This window comes from Gymnogyps californianus, chromosome 4, assembly GCF_018139145.2.
Source record: "Gymnogyps californianus isolate 813 chromosome 4, ASM1813914v2, whole genome shotgun sequence".
NCBI lineage: Eukaryota > Metazoa > Chordata > Aves > Accipitriformes > Cathartidae > Gymnogyps > Gymnogyps californianus.
Window position 1 is genome coordinate 47747754 of NC_059474.1, and position 15085 is coordinate 47762838.

The 15085-nt window shown below is 35.3% G+C and overlaps 1 protein-coding gene across 1 annotated transcript in view; it reads left to right on the plus strand.

Annotated features, from left to right (window-relative positions):
• Positions 1-15085, plus strand: part of PDGFC (platelet derived growth factor C) — a 135680-nt gene that overhangs the window by 95069 nt on the left and 25526 nt on the right. The window contains exon 3 of the mRNA XM_050895888.1: positions 2644-2824. Within this exon, the coding sequence (XP_050751845.1) occupies positions 2644-2824 (181 nt within the window). The remainder of the gene's footprint in view (positions 1-2643; positions 2825-15085) is intronic.

Consider the following 15085-nt stretch of genomic DNA (forward strand, 5'->3'; position numbering starts at 1 on the left):
AGAAACCAATACTCATATCTCATATATTTGCTCATGAAAACAGAATTTTTTGTCTACAGCACCAGACTTGTTTGAATATAAAAGAACAGAAATCCTCTGTAGGTCCTGAGGGAGACATTGCAGAAAGGGAGTAATCATGACAAACCATGCTGTATGTACTGTACCATGTTGCCATGAGAAAGTTACATTCCACTGCAGTACTAGTGAGAGCTATATAATGATTAGAGTGTTTGCAGATTGATCACTTGGAAACAAGTGGATTTCTGATGATCAGAATGGTATTAGGGTGGGGGAAGGGTGACTGAGAAACCTCTCAATCAAGGTAACACTGATAAAACACAGAAAAATCAGAAATTATTTTGATTACAAATGACACCTTGTTAACAAATACTACATACAAAGATCAAGGAGAAAAGAATTTAATATAGAAAAAACACCGCGACAAACAGAATTATCTGGATCTGTCACGTATATCAGAAAGCTGAATTTTATTTTGATTTTTCAGAATACTTATTTCCCCCTATTTTACTTCTCAACTAATGGAATTAATTAGCATTTATTTTAAGGGTCTAGGATTTAAGCTGTGGAATTTGAGTTTCTTTTTTACTTCAGGGGTACCAGGAGACCAAAGGGTGCAATAGAAATTACTCTGCAAGTTATGTAGAAGGTAGAAGCTCTAACACCTATACTATGCCTGACCTCCCACACATCTTAAGCCTAAGTTAATAAATGTAATGATTAACTTATTCACTCTTTACAAATCAGAAAAGTAGATAATTATTTCATATTCTTAACTAAAAAAAGAGAAAAGGTTATCTTTAGAAACTTCATAAGCTGATCTTAAAAAAAAAAAAAAATTCAGTGCTCAAAATCAATTTGATAAATGTGTTGAGCCCTGAAGTCTTAGCACAATTAATGAACACATTGCCTTTGTAATAAGTTGTATACCTGATCATAAAGTAAAAACACCGGTGGATCAGTTAAAGGAATTAGTGTTTGGGGGGAAAAAAAGATGGTGATAAAGTAATTAGTATCATAAGTTCAACAAAGATTTAAAACTGTGGTACATGGCAGTAATGGATTTTGAACACAGTTAATGAGCATATTCATTGCATTCATTTTTAATTAAGTGGAAAAAATACTGGTCCTTTAAATGGAGATAATAAATGTGCAAGTCAGTCTTGCACAAACATGCAACACAAGAATTTATTGCCTGCTGTCTAGGGAACTGGCAATCATTATAAAGATTAGCTTTACTGAAAAAAAAATCCAGAAAAATCTTTAGTAGAAAATGTTTATGAGGTAATAATTTTCACATTAAATATTGCTTGGCATATTTGGTAGAGTGCGTGTGCATGTTTTTTAAAATACGAGTATTTGCTATCATCAGAGGTAGGACTGTTTGTACCCTTGAAAAGGTTTCAATACTATTTACCAATTTAGATTTACATGAGACCTATTTAGTATATGACTGCACATGTAAGAGAACATAAAAATATCAGAAAACCTGAAACTTTCTCAGAGGTGTGTTATGCTTGTGCTTAGAATACAAGTAGTGGTTTAAAAGTAAAACGATGACTCGGAAAGCTGCAGCTGTGAACTTCCAAATGGTCGCCATGCTTTAACTGATGCACTCTCGCCTTCCCGAACCACCGGGCCACGCTGCCGCTGGGGCTCGGAGGGTTTCAAGCTGCAGCAGGGGAAATCCAGCTGAAATGCTTAGTGTTTATTCTGTCAGTGGGCAGCTGGGGAACTGACATGACACAGGTTAAAGCACTGAAACCAGACGTACCTTCTAGAGCAGTGGCTTTCAATGTTTTTATGACTTGGGAACCCCCTAAACATTTCCAGTGAAGGAGAGGACCTTTGTGTGGCATATTGAAGCTTATTGATGACAATTGACTGGCATTTCTTAGTTACCTTTCATGGATCTATTTGAAGTTGTTCACAGATCCCCAGGGATACCCTGACCACATGTTAAAAAACAATGAAACTAAATCAAACTTAATATGTTTCATTTTCTCAAAGCTCCCAATCCATGTCTCTCTTGTCAATATTACCAAAATACCAGGTTCTTTCTGACACGCAGTACGTCTAGGTCTTTGCTCAACAAATGTCTCATTGGGATATGCATAAACTCAAAACGTGCTTCCAAGTTTCCCTAAGCCACCTTAACCTTCAGGAGCTTATTTACCACTGGTATTACAAGAGGGCAAGTTTTCTGTACCAAAAAGCCCCTGGACTTTCACTGATGACATGCAATATACTGCTAGTGATATTGCAGTATGAATTACTGTGCCACACTTAGGCAATTTCAGTCTTTTTTCTCTGACTTTATTCTACTCTATCCCACATGGTGTAATTGCTTTCCATAAAAGGAGCAAACAAAACCATACTCATGGGTCTTTTCAAAATGCTAACTCTGCTTTTATTTTTTTAACCTCACTGCATGATTTTATTATGTATTTAAGCCAGTAGCAACTTGGAAGCTAAGTTTAAAATAGCTGGCTTCAGTAGCATACTTTTAGCGTTAAAAAAAAAAAAAAAAGAAATTGCAAACTGCAGAGTCAGTTTATTGATTAAAGCAGGAAGTTTATAGAAATTTTATCAGTAAATAAACATTTGATTTTCTTTTCTGTTCAGGTATGACTTTGTAGAAGTTGAAGAGCCTAGTGATGGCACTGTTTTAGGGCGCTGGTGTGGTTCCAGTAGTGTGCCAAGCAGACAAATCTCCAAAGGAAACCAGATCAGAATAAGATTTGTGTCTGATGAATATTTTCCTTCTGAACCTGGATTCTGCATCCATTATACACTTCTTATGCCAGTAAGTAACATGTTTCAGATTGGAACATTTCAGGAAAACAAATTCTTTGAAGTGGTAGCTCAAAAGAATCTTTTAATAGCTTAGGATTAATTACTGTTTATTTCTTAATAATAATAATAATGAGCAATCTGTCTTCTAGAACTGTACATTTTGTTTCTGTTTTTTAACTAAGTGAGTGTTCTTGTGGTTCTTCTTGGATGACTTTGGACTGAAGTTGTGGGCTCAGTTGTTTGTGTGGAAACTTCAATAAAATGTTTGTATTCCTAATACAGTACTGTGAAAAAAAAAAAATGTCTAGCTTTGAGAAAAATCATCATAAGAATCAGCTGTGTGACATTGAAAGAGCATTGGGAAGTTACAGAGAAGATTGAAGAAATTAATGTTTTTATTAGTCAGCTGCTATTAGACATACACAGCCAAATGATTATACCCAGTTCAAAACCAGAAAAGTTCTTATGCTTCTGAATAGTTTTATTATAGTGACAAAGCAGACAATGCATAATACTCATTTTCCCCTGCATTTTCCCTGGAAACTCAACTTTAGACTTCTCTTGAATGTTGCTTAACACTTGTAAATCGCACGTATTAAACAATAGTCATTGTCTAAAATATGACTATTTTCACTGTCAACAGATTTCTGTTACCTTTTTTCACCAAATGAAAGATCTGTGATAGCAAAACAATGTTTATAGATTTTTAAGGATGAGGTAATGTTCTGAAACATTAGAGTGGAGCAGAACAGGGGTTGACTTCTTTTAGAATAGGTATTCCATATTTAAAGAGAGTAAGGAGTATTTTTGTTAAATTCCTCATAACTCACTTTGTGAATCTCCTAAGTAGTCTTGTGGTCTGTGGTATTTGGTTGGTGGAAAATATCTGCAAGCTCAATAAAAAATTGATCAAAAGAATCCATGTTGTAACCCCACTGACATGCACTTCACTCAAAATGCATTTGGCTTGATTATTGCTTTTGCCTTTTTTGCCTCTTCTCCCCATTTGCAAAACTTCAGTTACTGAGAAGAAGCAAAGAACAGTTCCGCGTATCTTTTCAACAATACAAATTCTTCTACTTAATATATTTAGCATACTGATGCTGATGTCAGTGAAGTGTAGTGTGTGTGTACATATATATATGTATGTTATTTTCTGTTGTTTTCCTGTAAGTATTTTTAAATATTTATGCCTAACTAAAAACTATTCCTAAAGTGATTAAAGGTTTAATCTGCATATTTGACTCTTTTGTGAGTTAGACTGTTTTGTTAGTAGAATAGTATGACCTGATAATGATGAATTTTGAAATGAAATAAAATGTCAATCAGTCTCCAAACCCACTTGAAATATGGCCAGGTTTAAACTTTCCTACACCCGAGGGCAGAATGTAATAAGTATGTTTACTTTTAGAAAACGGTAAAAGAAAATCCCTAAATACATCTATTTGTGGGCTGATGCCAAATTTTGTTGTTGCATCTCTAGTATTACATCCTACCTGCTACATAACTGACTTGTGTATGATCCAACCGCTGCGGAATGGATTAAACAAAGGCACCTAAAAATACCAGCATGTATGTATAATTATCTTTATGCCATGCTGTACGAATAGACTGAGTTTATCCCTTGACATTTGGTGGGGAAAACTGGTTATAACATTTAAATTATCAACACTTGCAAAACAATTCTTTAATCTTCAAAATATTTACATCACTTATTCAACAGACAAAAACAGAGCTGACATTGTAGGATGCATTTTTAGTTTCCCATTTTTCTCCATTAACAAAGCTCATATAGCATAAGAAGTATACATACAAACTGTTTTAGAAACCAAGTATGTTATCTCTCACGTGTAAAAGGCAAGAGCAGCCCCCTTCATGTCATGGGAATTCAGAACTAGGCCCAAAATGTGTAGTATAACAACTGCTTATTGGTTTGTGAGGTTTAATTTCCAAATCTCTCTTTAAAAGGGCTGTGATCTTTTTCATCAAAAATTGTGTCTTAATAAGCCATGCAAAATACCATTTCACATTTCAGACTGCAGATTGTAAATGAAATCTATATTGCTGAGTTTCAGGATTAGGCCTGCTTCTTGTAGCTAAAGCAATTGAAAACTGATGCCAAAAAAACGTGTTTTTCTTTAAAACTATAATGCTATCTCATCCAACATTTCAGGAGAAACTAAAATTTACAGCCCCCCCTCCCTTCCCACCTCCCTGCAAAAAAGATTTCAGCTATAGGAAGGAGTGTAAATTTTAAATAATTCTTTCAAAACCATAACTGATTCACTCAGTGATTCACTTCAATGAATTGGTCCTAAACAGTTAAATTTCCCCCCCCCTCGTTTTTTGACAAGAGGGGGAGGGGGGAGATGCCTGGTAGACTAGCAATGAGAGATTGTTTGGGGAGAAATGAAGCAAAACTGAAATAAAACAGTGCAAGCTTGTTTCTGTATTTGGAGGCCACACACAGAGAGGGGCACCGGACACATTTTCAGGTCTTTTAAAGAGCAAGAGAAATGGCTTTGTTTAAATCTGCTGTAATTTGTCGTATATATATATATTTTTACTTTGTATATTATATTTCAAACCAACTTTTCACATGATGAATAAGTAGGGGGAGAATAGCTATTGATCTAATTACTTTACTTCTAAGATTTAGTCACTCAAAAGGACTCGCAGCAGTTCCATTGTCAATAGATGCAACATCATTTTCTAGAAAGTTTTACCGTGGGATTGTAAGGCAGTGCATAAAAGCAGTGCACATACTGTATACAAGCAGAATGCTCTGTGAGAAAAACATGAAGCTTTTCTTCAGATTCTAGCTAATTACAGTTTAATAATTTGCATTTCTTCCATTTTAAATTGTGTTCCCTGGGTACGTCTAGAACTTTCTATAATTCTGGTCTAACTCCACTTTCCTTTTGTCTGTTCTATAGCTGCAAGTTAATTTTGTCTGGAATACATAAAGTGGAAGGAAGTGTTGAAAAAGCTTATTCTTACTAAGAAAATGTAGTTTGTGTTATTTCAAAACTATTATGCTACTTTCAGCACAGCTGTTATTCTTAGTTACTCTTTTCATGCTCTGCCCTGTCACTTAGTCTGTGCTTACTGGTGAGCTGCTGTATTCACTAAGGGCTGCTTAGTGGTTGTTCTGCATTTTGACTGTTCAGCTATGCATTTATTAAAAATCATGTTTTTGGCAGCGCTATACCACCTAAGCCCTCCTAGAACTTTATTGCAAAAACAATCCATATTTCATTTCTTTTCCCCTTCTTCTCACTTGCCCCCAGTTACAGCTGTAATCCATATAGTAGCCACATGCAATTGAGGGAAACCTTATAAGCTCTTATCTTCAGTCTTCCTAGTGACTTGTTCAGTTTAAATTATGTCAGTTACAAGTTTGGCAGAGAAAATTTGATGTAATAAAGTCCATTGTTAGTTGGGGGAGTGGGTGAATGGGATACTTGATGCCTGAGGTGCCATTAAGGAATGCATGACTGATTGCCAAAGTAGTTATTAATTATTCAGGGCACTCAGAACAAAGCAGCTCCAGTTAAAGTTGAAGCTGGGGGTGACTGTATTCCCCTTCTTTTTTGGCATATGGTAGCATGTCATTTGTCATCAAAGATCATGCCAAAGATCTTTGCAAAGAACAGACTTAACCCTCTTCTATGCAAGTGAAGATGAAGAGGAAAATGCAAGAAGCTGCTTGAAGGCTGACCTGGTTTAAAAGTGACTTGGCAGGTGTTTTGTGATTTTGGTGCAGTACCTGTATGGCTACCTGGATTTCAATCCAAGAGAGATTTTTTTTGTTTTGATACAGAGAAGCTGTTAGTCGTGCTCTTGCTATTAACAGTAATGAAGATCAAATTTAATGCTCTGCAGATAATCTGTTTAGGGCTATCTAATAAATGTTCCTTTATTTCATCCAAATTGGCTAAACTTTGCTCTTTTAGGGTTGAGCATGTTAATTTTGTTTGTGGAACCTTTTTAATTGAGCTTGTTTAACGAAAAAGGTGAATAAAATTTAAATACTAATGGAAAAAGTGCATGCTAATAGAGCAGAGAAAGGAAAGCTCTTACCTAGCATTCCCTTCGTTTCAAAAGTCCACAGATTTCAGAGATATCAGGTGTGTATCTCACATGTCAGTACCAAAGCCCAAGAGAGGCTTAACTTTGGCTGCAATAACTGAAAATCCATCCAGAAATATCATGAAGGACATTGTTGATCTCCTAAACAAAGGTTTTTCTACAGTCTCTTAAGAAGTAATCAAAAGATTTTGGAAATAACATGATTTCAGAGTTGTTTAAGCCAAGGTGGTACAAAGCAGCAGGAGAGTATACAAGTGTTATTTAGCGCTTTGCAATGCTACATGAAGTGAAAAAGGGCTGTGAAAATCCTTCATATGATGGGAAGGACTCTTAAGCAAAACCTCTGTGTTCTGAGTTTCCACTGATTAGGGATAGTGAAACCTAAGCCTGGATAAATCAACAGACTCCTAAAGATGCTAAGCCTGGATAAATCAACAAACTCCTAAAGATGCTCTAGCATGCAAATTCAACCATTCAAATTTTTTTTGTGTGGCAAAAGTTAATTGTAAATCAGAAAGTTTTTGGACTAATTCTTTCCTTGGAGATTTCATTTTGCATTACATTTGTGCTTGAGGACTAAAAAGAAATTCCTTTTACATTTCTTAAGTGAGACATTAAGAATTATCCCAAAATACATAGATAGGAGTGACATGCTTCAGGTTAATCAAAAAAGTACAAAACCGAGGATGGCTATTATCCATGGGACTACAATGAGAGGGGAAAAAACCCCTTTGAAGCAGAAAGAACCTCTGAAGGATTTCAAATCATAACATCTTGTTTTCCTGTGACCATATCACATTCTGTCACGTGGACATCATAAAAAATTAAAAAAATCTGTGTAGGTGAAGCAGCCTTGCAGAGAGACAGGGTTAGAAATGAATCTAGCAAAATTGTTCTAGCAAAATAGTGGGCCTGCACAGAAGTCCATGGAAGTGTGTCCTTGACCTGCACAGCCTGAGATGTCAGTGTGGATTTTATGAGACTCCAAAAGGATGAGACATTTTGAACCAAATTGGTTGTCATTTAGTTCTTAAAAGGAATGAATATGCTTATATGATAACAAGTTTTGTACTCTGAAGGACTAGGTTCCTTTACCTCTGGCCAAAATTTGAATGTAGTTTCTCATGTAGTATATGTAGGACATGCCATTTCTTTTGTATTTTTTTCTGTGATGTTAGTTTTACAGTGGTTCAGGCTGAAAAGAATCAGCAATTGTTTCGTTGATTATTTGTAGGAAAAAGTAATTTTCTTGGGCAGATTTTTTTTTTTTTTTACAAATTCGTTGTATATTTGACTAAGATTTAAATTCACTGATTTTTCGAAGTTTATTGTATATCCCACCCAGTTCCACTGTGGCAAAAGATATAAAAAAGTCAGCTGATTTTCTTATTTCTAAATAAGTAACAATAATTTCAAAATTAAATGCAATTATGTTACCACACCTCAAATGTCATGCTTTGTTTTTTTCTATTCAACAGCTTCAGTAGCATTTTTTCCTGAAAATTTCAGGAGTGTTTAACAAGTAACATAATTGATTCTGGTTATGGAGCATTCAAATAACTCTTAAAATTCTATTTTTGAAAGACAGTATTGAGGGGAAGTCAAAACAAGTGAGGTGGAGAAGAGCCTGTGACAACTGCTTTCCTTTTAGTCGTCATTAGCATTATGCACAAGTTAGATCACTCTGGCAACCTGTTTCAAGCAGAAATCAGTGCCGTAAGCAAGAGATGGGGTACTGCAACTGTCAAGAAAAAGCAGGCAGCCCTTTTTGCTCCTTTCCCCAAATTATGTCTTTGATCACACATTAACCCTCTCCTCCCACATGAAAGCAGATAGTGGGATTATTCAGTGCAAACAATGTTTAACCTCTTTAAATGCCCTAAAATGTGAAAAAGTGTAGAAAACATACTAGGAAAAGTATTTCAAATACATGAGACAATCTGTTTTCTTTAATTTCTGTAAGTTACTAAAGGCTTTTATTAGGTTTCCATTTAGTAATAAATATTTATATTGTCAGGGACTCTTTTATTATTTGGAAATTTTATTATGTGTCTCATAGCATTATGAGACATCATATTTATTTAATTTGAAAATGGGTATTACTTTTAATTGGTCTATCATTTATTTTATTGTAGTGTTCTGCAACAAATCTTGCATATATAAGTTTTAATGTTGTGTGCTCTGCTGTTTTCAAAAAGTCTACAAGAGAAGTTAAACATAGAAAGAAGAGTGTTTTTGTCTTGTCTTGAACAATTTCAAAAGTCTCCTGGAATGTCATAACTCTTGGAGTGGTCTGGCTGGTGTATGTGGGATCTTAAGTAACATTATTTCTGTTTGGGAACAATCTGAAAGAACTATGTTTTGCCAACTGATGAGAAAATAGAAAAAAAAAAAAAATTGTGTACAAATCCAGGAAAGATAGTAATGTGGAAAATCCAATCTGCATTGGTGATGCAAGGAAGAGAATACATGGTACATGGGAAAGGTGGACTGGGGTGAATTAACCAGCCTTGTGGATTAGCACAGCAGTTATCTTTGGTGTTCCTTTTGTCACTCAATTTGACATAATAGACATTGAAGTTTACACCTGCTAATACGCAGGGAACACATTACTAATGAAAGTAACTTTCAACCATTACATTTTAGTATTGTAGTCCTGAGTATATTCTGGGAGTCCTCATTATGAGAGTGTACCCTTATAGTAAAACACAGTTAAACATCGAAACTCAAGATTTGAAAATAAGTAAATGTCTTTTATTGCATTTTGACATCAGAGTGTGAAGGACTTTTCAGATTGTGAGTTTTTTACTTAATGAAATGGCTACCATTATACTAACTGATAAACTTTTTTTCAAGTAGTATTTGAGTCTTTTTGTTGGTTTTTTTCTCATTAATTCACTCAAGAAAGACTAAATTAGGTCTAATCAGAGCAATTACACAGAAGAAATTAACAAAAGAATAATACTGCCACTCTGTAGCAACTATAAATATTAGCCTAAAATATGTTATTCTATACTTATACCAACTTTCCTTTAGCTGATGTTCAAAGAGATTCTCTCTTCCTTCTCAAAATCTCACTTCTAAAATGGTTCTTTACAAATGAATGAGGATCAGATCAAGCTGGTTAGTCTTTATCATCAGCAGTAATACATTGAAGCATTTAATATGTGTTATGTATATTGGCACGTGAATTTGAAAATTTATTATTCAACAGATTTAGCAGTAATGTCAAGTTTCTAAGCCTTCCCAATTGCCTTCCCCGTTTCCCAAACGTGAGGCTGCCTTAAATCAAACCAAAGGTTGTCTAGCCCAGGAGCCTGCAACCAGTGGTGGTCATAAATGGATGGCAGGGAGCACTAGGAGGAGGTCAAGCAGATGTGATTCTTCACCCCTCCTGTACTCCCCCACTTCCCAGCTATTTTCTGCAGAAGAGGAGGATTCCCTGAGCCTGTGTGCTTTGTCTGTTTAGTAATCTGTAACAGACGTTCCTTGCAAATAATTATCCATGTACCCCTTGAACCCAGGTAAAATTTTTGCCTTCACAACATCCTTTGGCAAAATCAGATTGTATAGGCACCTCATAGAAAAGAAACTTCAAACAACTCCTTTACTTGACAGGGCTATATATGTATACAAAAACATGTCACTCTTAAACTGTAAACTCACTGATCCCATGTAATTGGAGCTGTTGGATGCTACCTCAACATAAATGTTCCACAATGATGTCCAAATGTTCCTTTAGTCTTTTAAAATAATTCTGTAGTCATGGTTCAAATTTATTTGTTCAATCTTATTGATCATATCTATTCTAAAGAGTGCAGTGTCTCAGTTATTTGTGTGTGATTTTTTTTTTTTTATTTAATCCTTTACTAAATGTTGTATAAGCTACTTTTCACTTCATATGTTTGGTTAAAAAGACCCCAAACCACCCCCTCAACCCTCCAAAACAAACAAACAGAAAACAAACAAACAAAAAAACTCCCAACACCACCTTCCTGTTCTCTCAGGTCCCTTTAGCTCTGCTGGTTTGGTTTTTTTTGTTGTTTTGGGGTTTTTTTTTTTTGGCTACCTTTATTTTTTATGTTTTAAGTATTACATAATTGTCTAGTTGACTATCCCTTTTCCAATTTCCAGGATCAACATGTTATTCACAGCTTTTTGAGAAAGCACGCTGATGGCTTCTCTACAAATTCCAAAGCAAAGTGACTCTGTCCCATTCTCAAAGTAATCCCCTGTGTAACTGGCACAGTCCTAGATTTTTTGTGCTTTCAAATACTGAGACGTTGTGTCTGACATGCTTGCTAGTGGAAAAAAAGGTAAGCAAATGTACATTTGATACTAGGTTTCAGGCAGCACTGTAATTTTCAGTTATGCTATTTTAGCTGCATTCATGTCATGTCCCTATCCATTATTAATACCTTAGTCATGCCTCAGTCCTATCCATTGCCTCACTCCAACAAAACAGGCAGTAACTAATTAGAGTGGCGTGTACTGTGCTAGTTTTTCTTACCGTAATTCTGGTAGGAAAAGATGAAAACAGGAATGAAAGGAAAGAATTTGGGACAGAACTCAGTGCAACTTCTCTATTTTTTTTACATATGGTCCAGATCTGAAAGGCTCTTAGGAACAGCAGAATTGTGTGAAAAAAATGGAATGATGGGTGCAGCTCTAGACATTTGAGATCAAATCAGCTGTGGAGCAGCTTCTGTAGATGACTGACTGCACAGTCTAACTCCACAGACTGGTGGAAGCACCTCTTCAAATTCAGGAGAAAAATTCTTGACAGAGTAATAACACTGTATAGTAGCTTCAGGGTAAGAGTTTGCTTGTGGAAAGATTAATGTGGGCTATTGGTAGTGGTGTTAAGAGAAATCCTTTTGTTTCTGAAAAAGGATAGATAATAAGCACTATGGGAATACCAAAATTTGCACCTGTCTTGCCTTTGCAGTACCTGGCCTCTGGTGTTACAGATGGGGATTATGAGCTGTCATTTGTTAGCTGCTCATAAGTACTCAAAACTTGTTTAATGATGACGATGAAAGGTTTGACTGAAGAAGCCAGGATTTTTGTTGAAAAGCTTTTGGTTTTGTTTTCATGGGAAAGTCTAGATAATGACAAAGCTGTTGCATCTGTTCTTTCAATTATCTCTGGCTAGAGTGATGGAGAAGGAATTCAGGAGTGTTGCTTCCATGTTCACTCCTGATAGCTAGTGTATGTTGTTGAAGAACTGTAATTCTTTAAAAAACAAAATGAAATAAACAAAACCTTGCATGTGAAAACGGAGGGCAATTTGTTTGGCAAAAGACATTTCCAGAGGCAGAATGCTCAGGCTGCTTGAGTATTCATTTCACACTGCTTTTGACTAGGCAATAAATCGTAGGAAGAAAAATAGTAAGAATCATTTATGAGGAGAAATAGAATGCTGGGCTTCAAGTTGAAGGGAGTGATTTAGTGCATGAAAGACCAGGTTCAAAGGTACTTGAAAAGTGGAGGTGTGAAAGCAGATGGCACAGTCTTTGGAAGAAATTTTGCATGTAATCCTACAGACATTGTGAAGTTGGTGGTTCCTAATAGCCCTTCTCTTTCAGGTCTCATCTGAGTAAGTTTGTTAGGTGGTTAGGGGAATTTCAGTGTAGTAGTGTAGATAATTAAATCAATCTGACGCTTTATTGTCCAGTATGTTGCCCTGGTGTCTTTTGGTAGCACTTGGTTAACTTAAGAGTTTCTCAGTAGACATCTCTTGTTCTAAATGTTCTTCTAACAGTGTGACAAATACCCTTTAAACAGCAAGACCGTCTTTAGTCTTTAACAAGACAGATACTGTGCTAAGGTAATTTTGTTAGAAATCAGTATTCTTATGGTTTTGTGAATAGTAAACACAATTTCTTAAATTTGAATTTTCAAATGTTTTATTTTCAGTATTTTTCTTTTACTTATTGTGCCTGCATGTGAGTGTAAAAAGGTCACTATTTTTGAAACTTCAAAACATCTAAAATCTAAAATTGTTTTGTAGACAAATTTTGCTAACTGTGCAACTGACCCTGAACTTCCCTGCTGGCTGACATGACCAAAATGATTAGGTAGCCAAGGAGAGTAAGATAACTGAGTTGAGCTAAATTATTAAAGTCACTTGGTCAGCATCTGTATTTCTTGGGGGAAAGGGCCAAATGCCAAATCATTTTTAACTTGCTAACTGGCAGGTCAGTTAGCCACATATATGTAGGCTTTTAATATGTAAGCTGTTAATAGGGTTGCCCTTGCTTATCTTCTGAAAATCACTCTGATCTTCTGAACTCTTCTGACTTGTGTGTGCATATTTGTCTTCGGGCTTTTCAGTGTGAGGTGTTCTGGGTAATCAAAAGTTAATACTAAAATACTTCCCGTTCTTGAGCCATCTCTGTAATGCCTTTTTGGCTTGGAATTCTTGTCTTGTAGTCAAAGTAAATTCTGTCATTGGTCTCTTCTTGTTTGCAGTCTGTCAATATATATAACTTTAAATACTGTATTTACTTTTTTAAATTGCCTTTCTGCTTAAGAAATTCATAGGCACCTTTCATGTAGAAAAAAAACTTGTGATTAGGTGCCTAAAATAGCAGTACATCTTTTGATGCAACATAAATGTAGAATTAAGTGTCATAAGAGTGTTTTGAAACTGTTTGCTGGTACAAAACACTACAGAGTACAGCCCAGCTTTTCACCAAAAATCAAAGATAGATGGTCAAGTCAACAGTACAAAGACAAATGAAAAATTGTCAGAGGGATTTTCAATTATGTTCCCAATCATCATTAAGAATAAAAAATTGAGTTACTTTTACAGCTAGGTATTTACATGGATGAAAGACAATATAAAATTTGGAAGTAATTTACTACTTTGCTAACAAAATGTATCTAAAAATATTAGAACTTAAGGAACAAACCTGCACATCTTTGATGTGATAGAGGTGATTGGATTGAATACCTGATATTTGGCAAATGTGAGACAGGTGAACCTGAACCTTGTGCAAAGTCCCCTGTAAGGAGGCGAAGCGCAAATGCAGGTCTTCGGGAAACTGTCAACCCCACAGCAGCCTTCTGCTCTGCCGTAGTAAACCAAACTGTTCTGGTTATGTACTGCAAAGCAGCGCTATATTCCTACTTAATTTAAAGCCTGAGAACACCTTTGAGGTGATGTCATGACAGAAGAAGAGCAAAGTAAAATCAACTTACTTTTGCAAGCTACTAGCACATATCTCTATGTAGTTAAGGATTTATTTATAAATTTTCTTAGAATTAAGACTAAACAGAAGTAAAGAAATTAACACCTAATGTTTGTATGTAACAGTGCTAGTAAGTAGTGAGGGGGTTTTGCAGATTTTCATTTAGATAATAGGTACACTTACAGGGATTTTTGTGATTATTTTCCGAGGCTGTGGTTGCACTCCATTGTTCTAAGTAGGCACTCTTTACATTTTGTCATTTGCCTCCTTTTCTAGGAACTACCTATCTCTTACTAGTGTATCTAATATTTTTAAAAACTACATTGGGAAGGTGCTTCTTGAAATTGGAAGAGAGTTGCCATGCTATTAAAGATGAAAAAAAAATCATAGAATTTCCATGACAAGGTTTGATATTTCATTACCTAAAACGGCTTACAAATTATAGGGGAATTTGGAAAATCAATAAATTAAAAGCTGCCCAAGTGTGAACAGAACCAACTTTTCTCTACAGATTGTTTAAAAAAAGTTAACGATAATTTTAAGAACAATTATGCGAGCCTAAGGAGCATCATTAAGCAAGCCATACAAAGCTGTAATTTACAAAGCTAGTGCTATACAAAAATGCCAGTGGATAATTTATAGATAGGGGTTGGCCTAAATTTTGTGGTTAATACTTGGAAGAGTGGCAAAATACTAAGGTGATGTCATCATAAAAATCTGAAACCAGAGGAAAATCATCTTAACAACACAGTTTTAAGAAAAAAAAATTACTTTCCATTCTTAATTTTTCTTTAAATCTAATTCCCTAATAAAGCATGAGAGTATACTTATGAAAGACTCCACACTGTCCTCTCTTTAATTAAATACTTACAAAAAGTAATCTCCTAATCAAGCAATTAGAGAATGCCCAAAGAGAATCAGGAGGAAACACATCTTGCACAGGGCACAGCATGTGAACTTTTCAGTATGGATATTTTATATCC